Source organism: Dysidea avara, chromosome 2 (assembly GCF_963678975.1).
Source record: "Dysidea avara chromosome 2, odDysAvar1.4, whole genome shotgun sequence".
Classification (NCBI taxonomy): domain Eukaryota; kingdom Metazoa; phylum Porifera; class Demospongiae; order Dictyoceratida; family Dysideidae; genus Dysidea; species Dysidea avara.
In genome coordinates, this window is record NC_089273.1 from 7,127,790 (window position 1) to 7,149,976 (window position 22,187).

General features: G+C 38.4%; 2 protein-coding genes and 1 long non-coding RNA gene across 5 annotated transcripts in view; 2 read left to right on the forward strand and 1 right to left on the reverse strand.

Moving 5' to 3' along the window:
- Positions 1-17,941, reverse strand: part of LOC136246519 (uncharacterized) — a 31,246-nt gene extending 13,305 nt beyond the window's left edge. The window contains exon 1 of the mRNA XM_066037996.1: positions 17,814-17,941. Coding sequence (XP_065894068.1) covers positions 17,814-17,829 — 16 coding nt within the window. The 5' untranslated portion in view covers positions 17,830-17,941. The remainder of the gene's footprint in view (positions 1-17,813) is intronic.
- LOC136246515 (myb-like protein V) lies at positions 2,111-6,806 on the forward strand. 3 transcript variants are annotated; one of them, XM_066037990.1, is made up of 8 exons: positions 2,111-2,404; positions 2,482-2,535; positions 2,999-3,043; positions 3,633-3,683; positions 4,467-4,538; positions 5,309-5,381; positions 5,427-5,970; positions 6,375-6,806. In XM_066037990.1, the coding sequence occupies exons 1-7, from the start codon at positions 2,339-2,341 to the stop codon at positions 5,957-5,959; spliced, it is 894 nt and encodes a 297-aa protein (XP_065894062.1). In that variant the 5' UTR covers positions 2,111-2,338; the 3' UTR covers positions 5,960-5,970; positions 6,375-6,806. The 3 variants fall into 3 exon arrangements, with proteins under 3 accessions (XP_065894062.1, XP_065894063.1, XP_065894065.1); XM_066037991.1 differs by having other exon boundaries at positions 2,111-2,372; positions 2,480-2,535; XM_066037993.1 differs by lacking the exon at positions 3,633-3,683 and having other exon boundaries at positions 2,113-2,404.
- Positions 17,942-20,726: 2,785 nt separating the features above from the next.
- LOC136242827 (uncharacterized) lies at positions 20,727-21,631 on the forward strand. Its single transcript, XR_010694655.1, has 3 exons — positions 20,727-21,179; positions 21,248-21,375; positions 21,461-21,631. It is a non-coding gene; the product is annotated as an uncharacterized lncRNA (long non-coding RNA).
- Positions 21,632-22,187: the final 556 nt, after the last annotated feature.

The following is a 22,187-nucleotide window of genomic DNA, read 5'->3' on the forward strand; positions in this document are numbered from 1 at the left end:
AAATAGAAAAATTTTAACAACTTTTTGTTCAGAAAATTGGAGGTTGTGTGAACTAGTTGTGTTGTTGCCGAGACAGTCACATATAAAAGTGATTTAACAAAGCATATGGTATAGCTAGCTGCTAGGCTATGCCAGTGAATCTTGGACATGCAGTTATGTGTGTTAGACAATGGTATATCAGGGCCATAGCCAGACTTTTGTCTGGGTAGGTTCTTTTAGAAGAAAAGTGGACCTTTTATACGGTACAGCTCAACTATAACTTCACTATTCCACGCGTGATCACGCATGTTTCCACATCAGTGTATGCATGGTTCCATTGTCATGGCCATCGTGGTCCACGCTTACTAACTCGCCTTACTTCCTAGTGAAACCATGCAGTCTCGTGGTGAACCACGCAATGATTCCATGCATGATCGTGGAGCCCTCACGAAATCCGTGAAACACGCATGGAAACCGTGGAACCCACGCAGTAAAAAAGCAAGATATGTCGCATTCAGGGGATCTGAGCAAGACCTTTACAGTGATTTCAAAGAACTTTACAGTGATCTCAGCACAGGAGCTCGGGAGCTAAAGCATCACACTCCTGCCCTGCACAGCGAATATATTAGAATTTAATTGCACGTGATCTTCTAACCACAATCACCACGTGCCTTGAACTGAACGGTTCGAAAGAACACTCTAGCACTTAGAATGGTCAGGATCTCTGAAAGACGTGTATCTGAAGGTAAGTTTAGGGCTTATAGTTTTCGTTGAGTACTTGGAAGTCGATGTTAAGATTGTACCTGTCATTCTAATTCTTTTTCTAGGATCTGCCAAGCCAAATGCTTTGGTGGACTTCGGCGATGAGGGAACTAGCATTATCCGGAGCGATAAAATTATTGAAGGAAGCATCAACGATGGGAAATGCCGAGTTATTTGGTCGGACAAGGAGTATGAAGCTGATTTATTGTTTACAGGTGATGTATAATTCATGTTTGCATAGCACAAGCAATCCTTCGAGGGAGGCTATAAAACACGGAATAGCGGAACAGCGACTTTGCGGAAATTTTATTTAGCGATTTTTGCCACTATATGTAGGGAGTTCAAGGGATAATTATATATTCTACTTCGGTGACCTGAAGTCTGTGAACAAGCGGCCATAACTTTGCAGGAGGTAGTGCGCCCTTCATTAAAAAATAGCCACCATCTTGCTGAGAAGGATGAGGCAAGTCCATTGAACCAAAATTTGAGGCCGTAGACTATGTTTCAAGGAAGAAAGCCTCCAGGTGTTAATGGCCTTTGCTGTATTCTGCATTATTCCAATTGCTAAACCTTGTGGTCTTAAAGTACTTTTTGAGTAGACCAGAGAGAAGGTACTTTGATAATTAATTTAAAAAATATAAAAAGTAGTGGGACAGAGGAAATTGTACAAGTGGTATCATATATACTGTGCTGTGATCTGTGACCATGGTCTAAATGATTGAAATAAAAAAATTGATTTTAGATGATCTCAAATCAAACTTGAAATTGTATATATGTGCATAGGTAACTACTTAGAGTGTGTTAGAGAGCAAGCAGACACCGAGAAGAAGGAGAAGAAACAACCAAAGAGAAAAAAAAAAACGTTTAAAGGTAATTGAATTGTAAATTGGATATCTCATGTACTGTTACACTCTTGTACTGTAGCATGATGATGGTGGTGAAAAGAACAAGAAACCAGCAGTAAGTTACAGTGTATTATGTTTTGCTGGTAACCATTATGATCTGTGCGTCATCAAATTTATCAAAATTATGCGTTTTCTATTACATAATTATGCATTCTTTTGTCTATAAAGGAAGCTGCTGGCTTTAGTGCCGGTACTATTGTGCATCAAAATATTTGTCTTTCTATATTACACAACACTATGCAACTTGTAATAGTGAAGGGCTAACTGGTTTGCAGAAATAGGGCTGTTTGCTTTCCACCTTGAGCTTAAACGGAACGCCAATTGAACAAAAACTTTATTTTGTCCGCTACTGTACAGGGATATAGCAAAATTTGGCTTTATTGTTTTATTTAGAGTATACTGTGTAATTGAAACTCCAACTGAAAGGCTTGTTGATTGGTGTCAATGGCACTAGTAGAATAAACTTGCTGACCTATGGCATTTGCATGGTATCATGCTTCTTCAGCAATCAGGTGCATTGGCCAGGATCAAATCATTTACACATTATGTGATTACAGCCTATTGCATCATCACTTTAAGCAGTGTGCTTGGCGAGTGTATTCCAGTAGGACACTCTCTTTCTCTATATTATACACTCTTGCCATTATGTATTGGTGGGTTTGAGAGATATTTCCACTTATTTGACTGACAAGATGACAGTAGATGAAGCAAAGAGAGGGAGTGACAAGGGAGATGAAACAAAGAGAGGGGGTGACAAGGTATGCCATGTTGTCATGCAAATACACTATACTCTTATCTTTATGTGACGTAAAACAATTTTTCAAATACCTTACAGGATCCTTTTATAATTGATGTCAGTGAATTTCCTCCCTGCTCACCTAGATCAAAAGTAAGGATTAGCATTTAGTAGTAAAACCTATTTTGTATGTGGTTGCTGTATATCAAGGTTTGTATGCTCGTTGTACGTTGATTTGCAAAGTGGATAAATTTGTGTGCATTCTTTTCTTGAGCTATTCTTCGTTTGACCATTGTTTTTAGCAGTTGGCTTTTAGTAATTTAATAAAAGTACTATCAACTCGCGTGATTGTGCTGTCTCTATAACTAAGCAGATTTAAAAGTTCATTGTAGAGTGGATTCTTTATGAGCATTCAACATAAAAATCAGACTGATGATTTTGCCTTCCCCATTGAATATTCTGCAGATGTGTGGAGTGTATATGCTTAATATTTATGAATTGTTTTCAACATAAATTTTGGTGATTCAGTTATTCTGTTTCTGTTATTCCATGTTTTCTCGAGTCACTAATGCGATTTTGGTGTTTTATTTTCTAATATTCATATATGTACTTGTAGCATCAAGAACCTGAATGTTCACTTGAAGAAGATGACAAAAACTCGGTAAGCACAATTCATACTTTCACTGTGTGCATGCTTGCATTTGAATTTCTTATGTGCATGGTGTATGATCACTGATTGGCTTTACAGACTCTTAGCTGTTCAGTAAGGGTATTCGGTGAAATAGGATGTTTAGTATAATCCAAGGATGACGGCTATTAAAATTTAAGGGCAGCTTTAGTGCACATTTTATTTTGTGGCACTGCTGTTTACATTAACAACTCAAAAGGCAGGCGACTTGTTCGTAGTAAAGTGTTCAAAGTCTAATGCATTGAACTATAGTCCATTTGTGTTCCACTGGGCTCTTTTGCTGGTGATTCCAACTCCACTCTTTCAGCCGCCGTCATTACAAAAATGTCAAGTGCAAGCGGAATGGAAATTCCGTTGCATAAAACAGAAATGGGTAATTCATTTTTGTCCACTACTGTACTTTATGACTGTGCTACAAATTATATTCATCAAACAACAAATATTTCTACCCACATGGGGAGTAATGCAGCTTTTAATCTTGCTCCTTAGGCCTATCTTATTCATTGTTATACAATATCATTTACATATGTTATATGTTGCAATGCTTTTGTTTGTACTATAGGCTGTTGACATTACAAAGAAAATGATAATTTACGATTTTGATGGCAAACAGGTTCATGTGTGTATAGGATATTTGCTATAGGACAGTTGCTTTGGGCTAGTTTGAAATTTTGGTGTAGTAGCATCTTGAAAATGCTTTAAAAGGTTTTGCTTCGAGCTCTATGACCATTTAACAGCACTGTTTTGCTTCGAGCTCTATGACCATTTAACAGCACTGTTTTGCTTCGAGCTCTATGACCATTTAACAGCCCTGTAATATACACTGCTGGCCTCTCAGGCTACTAGGAATAGCATAGTGCTTTGTGTTTACAATGGGCGTGTCCCCTTAGTACGATAGTAAAAACAAAGACTACAAGAGCAACTTACGTGCTTCAGACAATGAATTTTGATTTAAAAATAGACTATAAATTACCCAAGAAGATAGTACTCATCAATTTTGTGTATAAAACTTGTTTTGAAATGAGCATTGCTTAGCACAAAGCGGAAGCATTAAGGACACACGTGATTAACCTGTAACACAGATTAATGCTACCATAGATTGTGTGGAGCATTTTGTCTAAGACTTTTTCACTATTCACGGCATTGGTATGGACTGGGATCACAGCTCTCCGCATAAAGAATGCTAATCAAAAAGCCCTGCCTCCTCTGGAGGAATAATCTCGTCTCAGAAGGATTTTCTGCATTGACATGTGTCCCAGTGCTGTATGATCACATGATCATTCTAACCTGGTAGCCAAAGGCTTTGCTTTTTGTGTAAACTTTTAAGAGTAGATAGTGTATTACTGTGCTTTTGTTATCTCATGTTGCTAATTATGCCTACATTTCATATTTTTAGATTGATATAAATGACATTGCTGAATTGATGGAAAATTTGAAGGCAGAAATCGGAAGATACAATGATGAACAGGTGAATTGATTTTAAATGTGTACTGTTGCGGACTGGCACTGTAGTATTGGGAAGATAAACAATCCTGATGTGTTTTGCAGCAATTTTAACTCTACATGTGCCATCTTTTAAAATTTTATGTATCGAAATTTTAACATTGTAATGAACTACTGTACGTACCGTGGCGAAATGTAAAAATTGGCGATTTGATGACAATTTGCCAATTCCACCAAATTTAGTTCTCCGCCAAAATTTGTTGCTATAATGTCCCAAATACTTATGTTGCAGCACCGATTTACTTATAGCCAGTGTACATTTCAGCAAAATAAATTCAGCTCCTGCAAATGACATTCTTGCCAATGTTTGTTGTTACACGGTACATCTTATAGCTGGATTATATTAACATGTACTGTAAAAAGTATTTAGCACAGTCGAACATGTTACCATACCGTCTTAAAGATATTGACATTGTACATAAGTGTCTATTGGTGATAGCATATATAAGGTTTCTTTCAGTGTGCTCACTTACCAGGTGGTTAGGGCATGAGGTCATAACACATAAGAATTCGAAGATAATTAAAATTCTAACAATAATTATGCTACACACCACTACCAAAGTCTCTCCCTGATTTTGGGCGTTGCAAATCCAGTAGTCTGTCCAGTGAATGGATACACCCTCCCTCATATATATAGTATGTGTAACAGTCATAGTGAGTCGAGTTAATATTTTGTAAAACATTTGTATACATACGTATGTATGAATACATTGGACTAATTTGTTATCTTGCTAGGAATTTCGATTTGAGAAAATCCTTCTTCAACTAGAGAGTGTTTGTAAGAGTGTTAGCACACTTACCAGCTCAGGTATGATTAAAGTCCTAGAAATTTAGCCTGTTATGAAACACCTAGGCAATGGATCCGACACAACCCCCCAATCATACCGCCAGGATGACCAACTACCATCGGCTCAATCAGGCTACCAATCTTTAAACAAGATTACCAGCCCTATGGACAAGAGGAACAAGGGGACTACCAGTCCTATGGACAAGAGGAACAAGGGGACTACCAGTCCTATGGACAAGAGGAACAAGAGGACTACCAGTCCTATGGACAAGAGGAACAATGGGACTACCAGTCCTATGGACAAGAGGAACAAGGGGACTACCAGCCCTACGGACAAAGGGAACAAAGGAACTACCAGTCCTATGGACAAGAGAAACAATGGGACTACCAGCCCTACGGACAAAGGGAACAAGGGAACTAACAACCCAATGTACAAGGGGAACAAGGAGCCTATCAGTCCTGTCAACAAGGAGCCTATCAGCCCCATCAACAAAGGACCTGCCAGCCCTATCAACCAGGGACCTGCCAGCTCTATAAAGGAGGGAGGAAGCCAGTCAACAGCAGGCAGGAACAGGCAGTCAACAACCTCCAGCAATTAACCAGTCACCCGGTACATATTTGTATCTCAATCTGTTTATTCAACTAGGAGTAAACCATAGAATGGCCTGGAAGACTTATTTAACTGCACATGTTTGACAGAACTAGCCGTGCTAAAATGTAGCGATACCGGTAGAGATTTAATCTGTTATGGGTATACAACTGAGTCAGGAATTATACACTATTTTATGCGTAGGTGTAGATGACCTCCCTTCACTTTTTATCTCCATTATCCCTAATCGAATGTAGAAGTCCCGATGCTTATAACCTTAGGCTTATTACACAAACAGTTACAATAACTTGTACAGAAATACAAGTATGTGCAAATACATGTAGTACAGCTTTATACTTGATATATATTTATTTAGTAAGTTATCATTTGTGTAAAATGTTAATTGTAATATGTATTTATTGTAGGAAGATGAGCCGATCCCCCCCAGCAAGCTCGTCCCCATGATCATGAGGCATAAAACCAGAAGATCTCTAGCCGCAGCAATGGTGGACGAGCTTGTGGATGCTGCCACCAGAATTAACAGTAACGTTAATGGGAGGGGAAAGATAAGGTGACTGGGAAAGAGAAGCAAAAACTAGACCCCAAGATCATATCTTATGTAAAGAAGAAAGTTTTTGAAGTTCACCCCTCAGAAAAACTAGCTGATGAAGAAAGTGACTGGCACGACTGTATAGTTAAAATTGATGACCAGGGGAGGGAGCTTAAAAGAAAATTGAAAAAGCAGTCAGAAGTTTAGAACAACCCAATGTAGTGATTTAGGCATAATTTTTGACATGATGTGGAACAGTATGTATTGTATTGTATTGTATATAAATTATAGTTAATATCCACTTGGATCACCTTCCACCTGAATTATCTTCGGAATCACCTTTTTCAAATGGCTGATATATTTCCGGCACACTTCAGGCGTTAGAGTCCGCCAAAACTGTTTAATCCCTTGTTTCAGTTCAGCTAGATTCTTTGGTTTAGCGGAGTTTCTTAGGTATTGCTTTAGGGATCCCCATACCAGTTCGACTGGGTTTAAATCAGGCAGTTCAGGTGGCGTGTACCACCAATTTACTCCTTTATTTTTCAAAAAACATTCAATGTATTTTGAGGAGTGCTTGGGATCATTATCTTGGTACAATCTATGGTGGTCTGGGAAATGTTCCTCTATAAATGGCAACAATCCTACATTGTACACTGCTCCAAGGCGCTCGGTATTCATAATGCCAAAGAAAATGACCAGTTGGGTTGCTCCTCGGGCAGAGATTCCACCCCAAATATGCACTTTAATGGGGTGTTCTTGCCCTCTGCTTCAATACTCTTGGCTGCATCCTTTTACGAAAGCAAATTCTGCTGTGTTGCTCAAGCTGCACAGTTGACTCATCGCAGAAAATGACATCCTGAAATGTTTCAGTAGTTCTTTGTTGCTCTTTGCACCAAATCTTGAAAGCGTTTTCTTTTATTAAGCTAAAGTTTAAAAACACATCATTTTAAAAGAGTGAATAATGGCTTGGGAGCTCTAGCTACATACGTATTTGTGTGCTTTAGGTCAACTGTAGGTATCACCTAGAGCTGTACATACAAGTACAATAATATGTGTCAGATTCCCACTAATAGTTTTGAGATGCTAGTCCAAACTTGTATGGTATGTTAAAACATTGTGGATATATTGACATGATGTGATATAGTCACAAATATAATGCATGATGTCAAGCAGTCATAAGAACGATGAGATAGTGAAGTGCTGATACAATATGCAGGCCATAAATTTATGCAACACATGCATTTAACTTTTTGAAATATAATAATAACAGCACACACCTCACATATCAACTGGCAGTAATGAGGCCTTGTACACACCCAGCCTAGATTTCTTCGCACACGCTTGATGGTGGGAATGTAAACTTCAAGATCCGGCCACTTTTCCAGAAGCAAATTCTTCATCGCTCTAGCTGTAACCTCATCATTCGCGCGCAGCCTTTCCTCCATAAATCTTTTCATCTCTTCTGTTAAAATTTGAGGCATCTTGCGGCGTGGCAGGTCCCTAATAGTTCCTTTCAGGCGGTACTTCTGCACTAAATTGTAAAGCGCTCTAGGGCTTACATCTACTTTTTCGGCGTCCAGTCTCTTACTGATCTCCAACACCGAATAATCAGAATTATGCAACGATATCACCCTGCGTCTGGCCTCATACGACAAACGAGGCATGGCAAATCCCTGACTCCAAATAATGCCTTATTTCCGGCTTTCTTCGTAGGGCAAGCACCAGTAATTTGCACCAACTCTTCTCAGCGATTAGTAAGTACGTACGTATGTAGTATATACGTAGTATGCCTATTCTAGTGAATTGACAAATTAAATAACTAGCTGAGCTGTGAGCTACCTACGTAGCTATGTACTAGTCTTGGCAAGAACGAGTCCGTGATCACGCCACGCAAATCACGTGAAAATCCTCGCAAAACTCGGAGGTCTCACGAGTTGACAGTGCTTGTTTGTGTGGGTTATTTTACCGTGGAATTTGTGTTTTCCATGGATCGTAAAGCATGCTTCCATGCGAAATCACGCGTGGTTCCATGCGTGGAGCTCCATGCGTGTGTGAAGTTGTAGTTGAGCTGTACCGTATGACATGTTTCAGATTATATTATGGTGTGTGAAACTAGGGGGGTATGGGGGCATGCCTTCCCAGGAAAGTTCTTTGAAAATAGATATTAAAAGGTTGAATTTAGTGGCATTTCAGTCAATAAAAATGACAATTATTTAGTTAAGCTGAAGATCAGCTGTATGGATGATATCTGGAAAAGCTATATCTCTACTGCTACTGTAATTATACTGTCTGCACATGCATGTATCTAAATATAATATATTGGAATGTCACAGTGAATAAGAATGGGAAAGATTGAGCACTCTGCCATGATCAACAGGGGCAGTGGAGCAGAACAAAGTGTGTCTTAAACAATGAAATTTTATTTACACATTGCATGGAGTTGAAGCATGGATGCTATTTATGGGCTCTGCATGGAGGTGCTTGTCTACCAAAACCTTATGTTTTAATGAAATCTTGGTTTAGACAATCTATATATAGCTTTTAAAAGAAAATGTAATTGTGACTATTCCATTAGAGGGATTGTTCTATTAGAGTGGTTGACTGCTCTATTAGAGTATCTCGATCTTGAATTATTTTAATACAAGCACTGAATGAGTTACTCGGAGCGCTTAATTCAGCTTCTTATTAGTGGTACCATAGATATGGTGGTACTAACTGTAGCTAATGGACTTTTGCTCCTGAAAATTTGGACTTATATACTAAAATTGTGTACCTTTTTGGTTGACATTTTGCTAAAATTGCAGACCTTTTTACTGAAATTGTGGACCTTTTTTCCAAGAGGGCAGTTCTTCATAACCTCCCGAACCTCCCCTGGCTATGGGCCTGTATATACACAGTTAAAATTTTGGTGTATAGTCATAACACCTTTAAGGGTGTCCACTTACATGTTTAAAATATAAATCCTTCAGTAAAAACGTGCTGAAATGGTGCTGTGATAACACTCACAGGGTGTTACAAAGGAGTGCTAAAGGTGTCATAATAAGTGTAACACCAGTGTTTGAAGAGGTGTAAATCCAGAGTGTTAGGGCCAGCATTGAAACCGGGTCACTACTGCTGACCCGGATGACCCACTGACCCAGATTTGACCCGGATGTGACCCGGATTAATTAAAGCCGAGGCGTGCGATAAGAGCTATGTTTCGGCTAGTCTCGAGCGAGCGAACGAGACTACGTTTTGAGCGTTCGATTCGTATTGAGTCAATATTGCAACTTCAGCCTAGCTGTAGGTTGAAGACCAAAAAAAAAAAAAGGTCATCACCTACTGACAATAGCTACCCCTCACCATAGATACCCTCAGTTTCGTACTACATACTGCACTTACTAATAAATGGGCGTGGCTGAGCGTATGTTTGTAACGCACAAAATTGTTCATCAGCTTACTCCTTCCATACAGCTACCATCTTATTTCTTACTAGGGGTGAAACGAATATTAAATTTTAGGTATTCGAATATTCTTCAAATTAACGAACGAATTAACAAATTATTCTTTAAGAATTTTCTGTATAATTAGGTGCTTGAAAGGGACAAAATCACTTTGATTACTACTAAAACTTTAAATGTTAAAAAAGAAAAGTCCTTTTAAATGTATTAAGATGAAAAATTATATTTTAAAATGACAGTTTTCAGTTGTCAAAATGTTTTCAAGGTTAAATGTATACATTATTCGATTAACGAATATTTAATGAATAACGAATATTTCTTAACGAATATGAATATTTCTTAACGAACGAATAACGAATATTCGTACTATTCGTTTCATCCTTATTTCTTACCAACTCAGTATCCAACTAGACAGCTTCATTAACATCGATTTGTCATCCTAGTCAGTTCTACTGTATCGTATCAGAAAAGTTTCTTTCCGAATACTTTAAGAGAATGGAACACTTTACTTAACAACTTTATTGAAGAGCAATCCACAGAAACTTTTACCAACCACCATGTCATCACACAATAAATAATTTTATGTATGCATGTATGCATGTATGTGTTAAATGTTGGTTTTTTTTTTGTTTGTAATTACCTGGGTCAATTATCAGCTATGCTGTCTCGACCCAGTATATACTCATAATCATAAATGCAATAAGTGGGCGTGGCTCACGAAAGAGCTATGAGATAGCATTTATAATTTTCCACGTCGTCAAACGGAACAAGTTTGTTTCTCACGTGATCCAATCCGGCCCCGATAATTTGTAAACCGAGATGACCCAGAGAAAATGTGACCCGGTTGACCCGACCCGATTTCAACGCTGGTTAGGTGCTATAAGATGTAGGGTGTTATAGTAACATACTAGGCATTCACTTCAATTTTCTGAAGGGGGTGGAGCTGCTTTCATCCCTTCATTTACATTAATGTTTATTCAGGAAACACATGTGACCTGTGACATATAGTAATTCAACTGGATCAGAAATACACTTAGCTATACTTAGGGACCCGCCGATTATGCTGGCTTAATAATGAGCATAATAGGTGCCTGAAAGCATTGAGCATAATGCTAGCATAATAGGCAGAACACTTGTGCATTACCATAAGGCCCCTATTTGGTGATTATTAGTTTCTCATCCACCGCCCGCATCCTTCTTAAGCTACCGCATGTTAAGCCATTATTTACTCTGTGCATGCTCAGAAGAACACGTGATACCAAACTGTTATAATTTTTTGTTGATGAACGCTACAATGCGCTATATATCGCCAGGAGAACTATTGTTTTCCTTAGCAAATTGCCGCAGTGCCAGTTGCAATCGTGTTCTATCGATTTCATCATAACAGACTTTCAGTTGACTGTCGAAAAACAGTTGGCGATCATGAAAAGTAGCTAGAATCAGCTGGTGAAGGAAATGTTTATAGAAAGAAAGACAATTTGGACAAGGTCTGTATATCAGTGTGTTAATATTATAAAACAATGGCATAATGGTAATACCCTCCCGCCCGCATAATAATAATTAGAAAGGCTGGATGAGAAACTAATAATCACCAAATACGGGCCTAAATTCTTGTTTATCAAAATACATACCACAGAAAAAGATTGATATACTCTAATAGAACAGTCAGAAAATAATAGACAGGTGTAGTCGTAGCGTAGCAGTTGCACTGAAGCTACGTGATTGTGAACTCTATTGCAAAAACAAGTGACTTTATCACGCACACTCACTTTTTATTATTATGTATCTATTTATAGTAGTTAACCTTTCCGTTTTGTAATTCATTAAACTTATTGTAGCTATTCATGTACTTGTTATTGTCTTGTAACCATATTCTTTTACTGGTCTTTTATCCTTTTGTATTTCCTTGTGTATATGCAGTATTGTACTTCTTTTATTATGATTAGTGCTGTAACTGTTGTTATCAATCTACTTGCGAGTTGGAGCAAAATTATCTTAGCTTAGTTTGGTGACCTTTAATTGTTGATCCCGACAAAACACTGCTGTAGCTATTTCCTGCTATCATGATGTCTCAACCAGCTGATTCCACCAATGTTGATGCCCACTTCAAGATCGAGTCTAACATCCACCGGTTCAAGTCCTACCTCAACCAACCGCACAAGTAGCAGCAATCCAAATCCGGTTACCTCCGTTTTGGCCAAAGGATCCGCAGTTCTGGTTTGCCTAGATTGAAGCCCAGTATATGGCATGACATTTCACTGTCTCCATATAGAACCAAGTTTGATTATGTAATTGCTTTGCTAGCTCCAGAATTTGCAGTAGAAGTCCAGGATCTGCTACTTAACCCTTCTGAAAAGACACCGTATGAGGTACTGAAGCATGAACTGACCAAGAGAACTTCAGTCTCTGAGCATAGACATCTGCAACAATTTTTGATGACAGAGGAGCTGGGTGACCACAAGCCTTCACAAGTACTTTGACAGATTCAACAACTCCTTGGTGACAAAGCCAATTCTATGGACACTAAAATTATGTGAGAGTTGTTCCTTCAACGTTTCACAGCCAACGTCAATATGGTACTCACACCATCTGCTGGCAAACTCAATCTAAATCAGCTGGACATTTGTGATCACAGACATCCACACTCCAATAATATTATTGGAGTGTGGATGTCTGTGATCACAAATATCCAGCTGATTTAGATATGGTACCTTGTGTTAGAAGGTTTGTCATCATGTCGATGAGTCATCCTTGTTTCATGTTGACTAGTAACCCATGTTCTCTGAGGAAGTCAGCTCCAATAATAGCTGACTTCCTCAGAGAACATGGGTTACTAGTCAACATGAAACAAGGACGACTCATCGACATGATGACAAACCTTCTAACACAAGGTACCATATGTCATGTTGAATCTTTATGCCCCTCTTTCACCTGCAGTAGGACAGTTCAGAATATGACGCCTTACTGGCCAACTTTCCTTCTGTCACAAGGCCCTGACTACCTCCCCTACTAGTGAAACACAATTTTACTCACCATATCAACACAACTGATCCTCCAGTACATGTAAGAGCCAGACGTCTTCCACCTGACCGTCTATGTATCACCCGTCAAGAGTTTGAACATAATATGCTGGGTCAAGAAATCATCGAACCTTCTAAGGATCAATGGTTCTCTCCTCTCCATCTGGTTCCTAAGAAAACTCCTGGTGACCCTGTGGAGACTATAGAACTCTCAACCGTGTGACTGTGCCAGACCGATACCCTGTTCTTCATATCCAGGACTTTACAGCAACCCTTTATGGTAGCACCATATTCTCCAAACATGCTTACCACCAGATTCCAGTGGAGCCAACAAACATACCAAAGAGAGCTATAATAACACCATTTGGACTTTTTGAATTTACACGAATGCTTTTTGGTCCGTTTTGGACTGAGGAATGCTGCACAGACATTTGGACCAAGTACTACGTGGACTTGACTTTTGCTACTTAATAATCATTGATCAACCCTAGGCCTGCTAAGGTGTGAATCAATTACACTTCCTGGGCCACCACATTAATAACAAGGGTGTAACCCCACTCCCTGAACAAGTGCAAGTCATCAGAGATTTTCCTCAACCTAATTCTCTGAAACAGCTGAGGGAGTTCCTAGGACTTGTCAATTTCTATAATAAATTCATACCTTGAAAAGTTGATATCCTGACTCCACTCAATACTCTGTTGAAAGCTACACCTAGCAACAGTCAAACTTTCAATGGACTACCCAAACCACCACGGAATTTGAGGACATTAAGAAGGCACTAGTTAATGCCACACTTCTTGTGCACCCTAAGCTTGATGCCCCTATCAACATCATGACTGATGCATCTGACATTGCCATTGGGGCAGTCCTTAAACAACATCTTGAGGGCAAGTGGTGCCCTCTCTTACTTCTCTAGAAAACTATCACCAGCAGAACAATGGTAACAGTACTTTTGACAGAGAACTCCTAGCAGTCTACTGTTCCATCCGCCATTTCAGATACTTATTATATAGAATGCTGTGAGTTTTATGTGTTAACAGATTAACCCATAGTCTTAACACAGTAGTAGTAGTCATAGTCTTACACTCTTATGTTACACCATCACTCACCACACCAAGTATGGCAATTGGATTTTATTTCCCAATTTACCAGTGACATTTGTCACATTGCAGGAAAAGGGAACCCAGTTGCTGATGCTCTATCAAGTCTTGGAGAAGATTCAGCTCAGATGAATGCTATCACACCCACTATAGTCTTTACTGTGATGGCTAAGGCTCAACCCAGTGAAACTGACCTGCAAGACTCACACTTACTAGACACTACTATCAAGTTTGCAAGAGTTGCTTTGCCTGTGTGTAGTGACACCCTGTTATGTGATATTTCTACAGGAACACTAAGACCATTATGTCACTGAGCAATTCAAACATACAATGTTTGATGCACTACACAACTTGTCCCATCCATGTATCAGAGTCACACAACACCTGATAACAAGTCATTTCTTTTGGCCCAGAATGAATTCAGACATACGACATTGGGCCTGTTCCTATATCCAGTGCCAAAAAGCCAAGATTCATTGCCACACTGTCACACCATTTGCTACCTTTAACACTCCAGATGTCCAGTTTGACCAAGTGCATATTGAAACTAGTAGGACCACTACCAATATCGCAGGGATTCACTTATTTACTTACTTGTGTAGACCGATTTACCAGATGGCCAGAAGCATTACCAATAACAGATATCTCAGCTTAAACAGTAGCACAAGCTTTGTTCGTAGCTGCATTGCTCGATTTGGTGTACCGTCCACTATTACTACTGACAGAGGATCTCAATTTGAATCATCCTATGGACGCAGTTGATGACACCCCTTAGTGCACAAAGAATACGGACTACATCATACCACGCAAATGCCAATGGTTTAGTAGAACAATTCCATTGCCAGTTGAAGAGTGCACTGAAGTGTTTAATATAACTGACACCACTCATTGGACTAAAGTACTACCACTTGTGATTTTGGGCATTCGTACCACCCTAAGGAAGACTTGAAGTGCACCCCTGCTGAATTAGTTTATGGAACTACCTTACATCTTCTAGGTGAATTCTTCACAAGTGATAATTCCAATGACATTTTAGATCTTACATCTTATGCCACACACCTCAAAACTTTCATGCAACAGATCCAACCAAGTCCCGTGCGATGACAACAAAGAAAGTCATATTTAAGTATAGATTTATCTACATGTCCATATGTTTTGTGAGATATGATGGAGTAAAAGGTCACTACAAGCTCCTTATGATTGACCATTCCAGGTTTTGAAGAGACATCACAAACACTGCACCTTGGATCACAAACACTGCACCTTGGATCACAAACACTACACCTTGGACATTTCTTGACAGTCTACATTTGTTTCACTTGATAGACTTAAATCAGCCTATATCGATGACAACAGTTCTTCTGATACAGCTATTGACTCTAATATGTCATCTTCACCAATCATTCTTACCACCCCACAGTCATCAAAGTCTGCTACTCCCCTATCATCCCAGTCAACATCACAACAACCACTCAGAACTCACTCTGGTTGCTATGTACATTGGCCTAAATGGCTGGCAGACTATAGAATGCTCACATAGCAGTCACTGGTTTGAGGGGGGGTATTGTAGCAGTTGTACTGAAGCCATCTGACTGTGAACTCTGTTGTACAAACAAGTGACTTCATCACATACTCACTTTAATTATCATGTAACCTTTACATTCTGTAATTCATTTAGCTTATTGTATTCATGTACTTGTAATTTCCTTGTAACCATATTCTTTTTACTGGTCTTTTGTCCTTTTGTATTTTCTTGTGTATTATGTGTATAGACCACTTTACCAGAAGCCATGGAATGTTAATATGATTAGCGTTATTATCAATCTACTTGTGAGTTGGAGCTAATTGTCTTAGCTTTAGTTTAGTGACCTTACAGTAGCACCAAGAGTAAATAATGGAAGAGAGAGTATCCAACAGCCATATACTGCATCAAAAATGAGCACGTCAAGTAGAGAAGCCATCCCGTAGTGCTATCAAAGTAAGTGTTGAATGAAGTAATAAACACCTTCTAGCTCAGACTGTTTGACTTCAAATCATGCCTGGGCACTACAAACAGACTGACATAGCAGGTGTTTATTACTTCATTCAACACTGTCTTTGAAAGCACTAAAGGATGGCTTCTCTACTTGACGTGCCCATTTTTGATGCAGTATATGGCAGTTGGATACTCTCTCTTCCATTATTTACTCTTGGTAGCACCTAAAACAATTTTAACAGCGTGGAGAGTTTATTTTGATTTGTCAAGGCCTCATATTTACGAAGAAACCTGATAGCAGGTGTCTTATTGGTAAAACACCTTGTCTGGCTCCATGATTGACTAATATAAAATACTTTATCTTTGTGTACAACCGCAATGAGATCCACAATAATTCCATGTGGATAATTAGTGTTTAGCTAATACAATAATAAAACCAATGGAAGTAATGTGATCGAGAAGCTGATAATAGGTAGCTACGGTATGCAGTTTCTGTATAGCTAGCTATAGTACAATGGTGGATTGAACCATCGTGGTAGTTGGTAATAGCTACAAATCATTAATTCAATTTGTGGTCTTCGACATAGTATAGTCGGTAGCTAGCTAACTAGTAACGATCTAGCATCGATGACGCATACATGACTGAAATTAGGCAGGTTATATTTACAGAATTGTTGTAAATTACAGCATGCACTAACAGTATAATTAGAAAATGTTCTAAATAGCTAACCTCTAGGTACTCAATTACTAATCGTGAGGAGTAGGTTACAAGTTACTACTAGTAGGCATTCCAGACTGATCTTAAAATTTTGGAAAAACGGGCTTTTTATATGCTCAATAGATAGAGTATTGATTGCTGATCTCAGAAATATATAGTTTGTAGGGTTGGAATTAGCTACTTTGGCATGCACAGTGCTTAAAAACTGAAAAAAAGGTACATTTTTTCTCCAGGGCTCCCCATACATTTTACAGGGGAAAATGGCACAATTGAATCAGGAAGCCATCTAGCAATCTGGACTATCTTGAAAACTGCAGTTGCTTCTAGCTACAAGTTTGTACATGTAATGAGAGTAACTTCAGGTCTTATTGGATCTCAGCGATCTTTGTATGCTTTGTGGTGAGCAAATATGTTTCACCTACTGCACACTTCTCAATACAATGGTGTATGCCCATAGGCAAGTGGCTATCTCAAGTTGGTAAAAACATCAAGTTAACAACTTATAAAGGTAAACAACTAAAGTGGTGCCACAATGATGCAACAATACCTAAGGTGGAGTTGTGGTTTCAATTATGGCATTGTTATGCCGACTTTGAAGTGGTTTATACTTTTGAGCTGATGACACAACCATCAGAAAATTGCTCTGGAGCTGAAAATCGCTAACCCGAGCGAAGTAACTACGCACTTTAAAGTAAGCACCAGTGACTACCTTCCACCCGACCGTACGTTTTTTTTAAGTTTTAAAGTATTCTACATACATTACAAGGCTTGAAAAGATTACAAAACAACACAAAACTTACTTATATGTAACGCGCACGATAAAACTAAGATTTTCATGATGATCAGCATGTGAACAAACCCCACAGCGATTTTCACCCTCATTGGAGCTCGGACGACGGAACAATCCCAAGTTGAACACGAGTTGTCATTTTGTGCCAGGGTTCTATTGGGGAATATACGGAGAATTTTTTTATTAAAAAATCTCGGATACTGGAATGCCTACTACTAGACTTGAAATATCTAATGCAGCTAGCTATAGCCACATGTCACAAGATGTTTACCTTGATTTCCTGCCATTGTGAATGACGCTGTCTCCTCTTGGAAGTTATCTGCTGACCTAACTTGAATGACACGACTCCGATGATTAACAGACTATTCCTAGCGCGCACGATTTTTATATGGATTTGCACAAGGCCGCATGCAACGTAACACCAACTTCCGGTTGTATGAAGTTGTTTTCGCGACGTGTTGATTAGCTTATTTATTTATTTATTAAGGCTTTACAGCACAAGTGCTGAAGGTCTGTAGGACACTTGGTCCTACAGCCTATCCAGAGTTGTTACATAAATTGTGTTTGAAAAGGTGGAGAAAGGAGAAAAAAACCCATGACTGGACCTGGGCAGCCTCGAACCTGCAGCCATCCGATTAAAGCTCGAACGCTTATAGGAGTCTGCCAGGCGGTCAGGGTGATTAACTATGATTGTAGTAACTATAGCTGGCCATATTTCTCTTTTAATCATTATTTCTACTGTACCCGGCGTGATCGTACATTTGTTAGTGTGATTTAAATACTACTTCGCTATGATACTAGCTATCAACTATTATTTATAGCTATTAAATAACTAAGAGTAGTTAGCTAGAGCCAGTAGAGTAAAGTATCAATTATCGGACAATATGATGTTCGGACAGCTGCCACCCACTTCCTGGAAATCCTGCAGCTTAGGTTATTGTACCAAAAGGTAGGCTACAATAAGCAATAATTATCCTCCAACAATCAGCTTTGTGTGATTAAAAAGTATAAGTATTACAGCTAATAGTATGCTTAGTCCGATAAAATCTATGCTCGGATAAAACTATCAGTTGTCGGACTTTGATTTTTACTACCAGTAAACAATGTCCAATTTATTTCAAATTTGTATGCAATATACCTGTACTTATTAGCTATTAATGGCCAAAAAATGGTTTCGTTATCTTTAGCATAGATGGAGTACGAGCCCCCCAATTTTTAGCAGTATTGTCGGACGCCCTCCGCTTTAATTTAGCCATGCCCACCAACAGAGTTTGTATGCTTTTGCAACAAATGCACCAGTGCTAAACCACAGAAGAACGTAAATAAACATCTCTCAAGAGTAGAGGTGTGTTTTAAAGTTAATGTTCAGGATATTTCCATTGGAACGCAGTATTTTTGACTCCTAAATGAAGGAGATGCGCGCGGGGTGGAAAAATGAAGTTATGCAAAACCACCTTCTGACCACCTACATATGCTAGTCTTGGTGTCCTATCACAAATACTGTCACGAAAATTGAAAGGCTTTTCTTTCTCTACCTTATATGGGTGAAACAAAAAGGACGAAAATGTTGCTTTGTGCATCCATAGAAGGTATAAAATGGAATATCTTTTCATTTCTAGGTGGTATTCGCGATTGAGGCACCAAGACTAACAAATGTGGTTGGTCAGAAAGTTGTGCCTCGTAATTTCATTTTTCCACCTAGCGTGCATCTCCTTAATTTAGGAGCCAAAAATACTGCGTTCCAATACAAATATCCTGAATATCAACTTTAAAACACACCTCTACTCTTGAAAGATATTTATTTACCTTTTTCTGTGGTTTAGCACTGGTGCATTTGTTGCAAAAAGCATGAACTCTGTTGGTGGGCATGGCTAAATTAAAGCGGAGGGCGTCCGACAATACCACTAAAACTTGGGGGGCTCGTACTCCATCTATGCTAAAGATAACGAAACCATTTTTTGGCCATTAATAGCTAATGAGTACAGGTATATTGCATACAAATTTGAAATAAATTGGACATTGTTTACTGGTAGTAAAAATCAAAGTCCGACAACTGATAGTTTTATCCGAACATAGATTTTATCGGACTAAGCATACTATTGGCTGTAACTCTTAAACTTTTAATCATGCAAAGCTGATTATTGGAGGATAATTATTGCTTATTGTAGCCTACCTTTTGGTACAATAACCAAAGCTGCAGGATTCCCAGGAAAAGAATGGCAGCTGTCCGAACATCATATTGTCCGATAATTGATACTTTACTCTATGTAGCTATATTATTATAATTATTTTATCACAGCAAAATATAGGTACAAATACAATGGCGGATCTAGGATGGGGCATTTGGGGCAAATCCCCCCCTTTGGAAGAGGCATAGTTTCTTCTTTGATAGAAATTCTATATACCTTATCGGACCAAAATCGATTTATATATATAGCTCATGAAAACTGCATTTTACCACCATTTATTGCAAACTCACCTGAATCCAAAATTAAAAAGCAGTCAAACTGTCACCCGGCACCATAGATAATATGCGCGATGCCGGCACCTTCGTACGTACTACGCGCCTCTAAAAATAATTATTGTATTGCTATTGTTTAACTTTTTAAACAGTTTTAAAGACTTCTGGACCGTCTGCAAAGACCATAATGACAAAAATCAAGCTACTAAGGAGTGATCATTGCTGCTTAGTGCAACTAACAAGAGAATCCGCTCTCCCCAATGGTACCTACAACGACTCAGCCTGTTTGTGCCCCTCTCATTGACAGCTCCTGGATCCGCCCCTGAAATACATTGCTAGTATATAAAAGAACCTGACTCTAACCAAGAGTGTAGGTTAATATAAAAAGTTGCCAGCTAGCTATAAGACACACAAAGTACAATAAACAAAACATCAGTCAAATTGTCAAATAATGCCGTAACAGTGATGTGGTAGAATATAACGAAGTCTTTTGAAATGTCTGAATTAAAGATGTTGGCAAGTTGACCTTCTCTAAATAAAATGATAAATCCTTTGGGATGGATCCTAATGCCCCAACAATTATAGGAATGATAAATACTTTTCTACATTTCCACACTCTAACAACTTCAATTTTTAAATCCACATAATTTTGTTATTATTATTGTTAATTAGCAAAATCCACTAGGGACAATACGCTGATGAGCATTGCAATACAATCACATATTATATTACTTACAGCGTTCTTAAATGTTTCGAGATCTATTGTGTCAATGTCAGGAATTTGAAGGGAGTTCTATTGAATAATTGTTTGAGGAAGGAAAGAGTATTTATACATATTGACTCTTGTTTGCAATTGAGTTAGCTCGAGAGGATGTTGAGCATAGATGTAGGACATTGGAGTTGGTGATGGTAAGCAATGATCGGGTATTGCAAGTAAGTTCCTGACAATCTTGAATAGGAGGGTGAGTCATCTAGCAATTGTTCTTCTGTTTTGAAGTGTAGGCCATTCAAGGCTGGTTAACATGTCTGTGATGCTATCATGGTTTTGGTTAGATCTGTGCCAGGGTTTGTTTGTTCAAAACAAAATGAGCAGTGCAGTGTTGAATCATTTCTAGTTTACTAATCAGTACTAGTGATGATAGGAGTCCCAGATGGCTGAGCAGTATTCTAATGATGGTAAGAGCAATTGCTTGTAGATGTGTTCTTTAATTTCTGATGGTGCATTCTGGAGATTTCTTTTTAAGAACCCAAGGAGGCGATTTGCCTTGTTACAGATGTAATTGATGTGAGGATCCAATGATAGTTTGTGGTGGAGAAGGATTCCAAGATAATTATGTTCTAATACTGTAGCCAGTGGAACGACGAACATTTAGTATGTGAAGTACTCTTGTTATGGTGTGTTGTTATCTATTATTTTAATTTTTTTACATGTACACACTCCTTGCTGTGCCCACAAGATCTCATTTTGCTTGATCTGACTGTGGTCGCACAAGACCGAGGACTAACACTGGAAAAAATTATGTATTTGTCTATATGCGTAACAGAGTGCATATGAAGTAAACATAGTTAACTATATGTGCATTGTAATGTGAGACAACTCGAATATGATTTGAATATTACAAAGATCACATGTGATATTTGCAACATGTGTATGCTAGTGGTTTTATACAGCACATAATTATAGTAACACATTTACTTCATCTGTAATCCCATGGCACATACATATGTACCTTATATTTGCTAGTGTGGCCTATATATGATACACATGATATGAATATGATGTAAATATGAAGTGAATAATTACATAGGCTTAAGTCTATTATGCTCCAAAATCTTCCTATTATTCTTTCTGGCACCTCTTTTTTTATTCACCTATTATGCTCAAATTTATTCCTGAGTCTACCTATTATACTCAAATTATTCCCAAATATGTGTGCCAAATTAGTATTTTTGTTAGGGTTTTTAAACAAGTGACTGCTCTATTAGAATTATAGACTCTAAGTTGACTGCTCTATTAGAGTAAGTGACTGCTCTATTAGAGTATCTCGATCGTTTTCACCGTTTTTATGCTTGCACTATTTTGGTAGTAAATCTAAAAGATTTTTACACTGCACCACAACAAAAACTTATAATTTTATACCAATTATTCTTAGAATTCATCCGATTATTGCAGAATATTCCCCA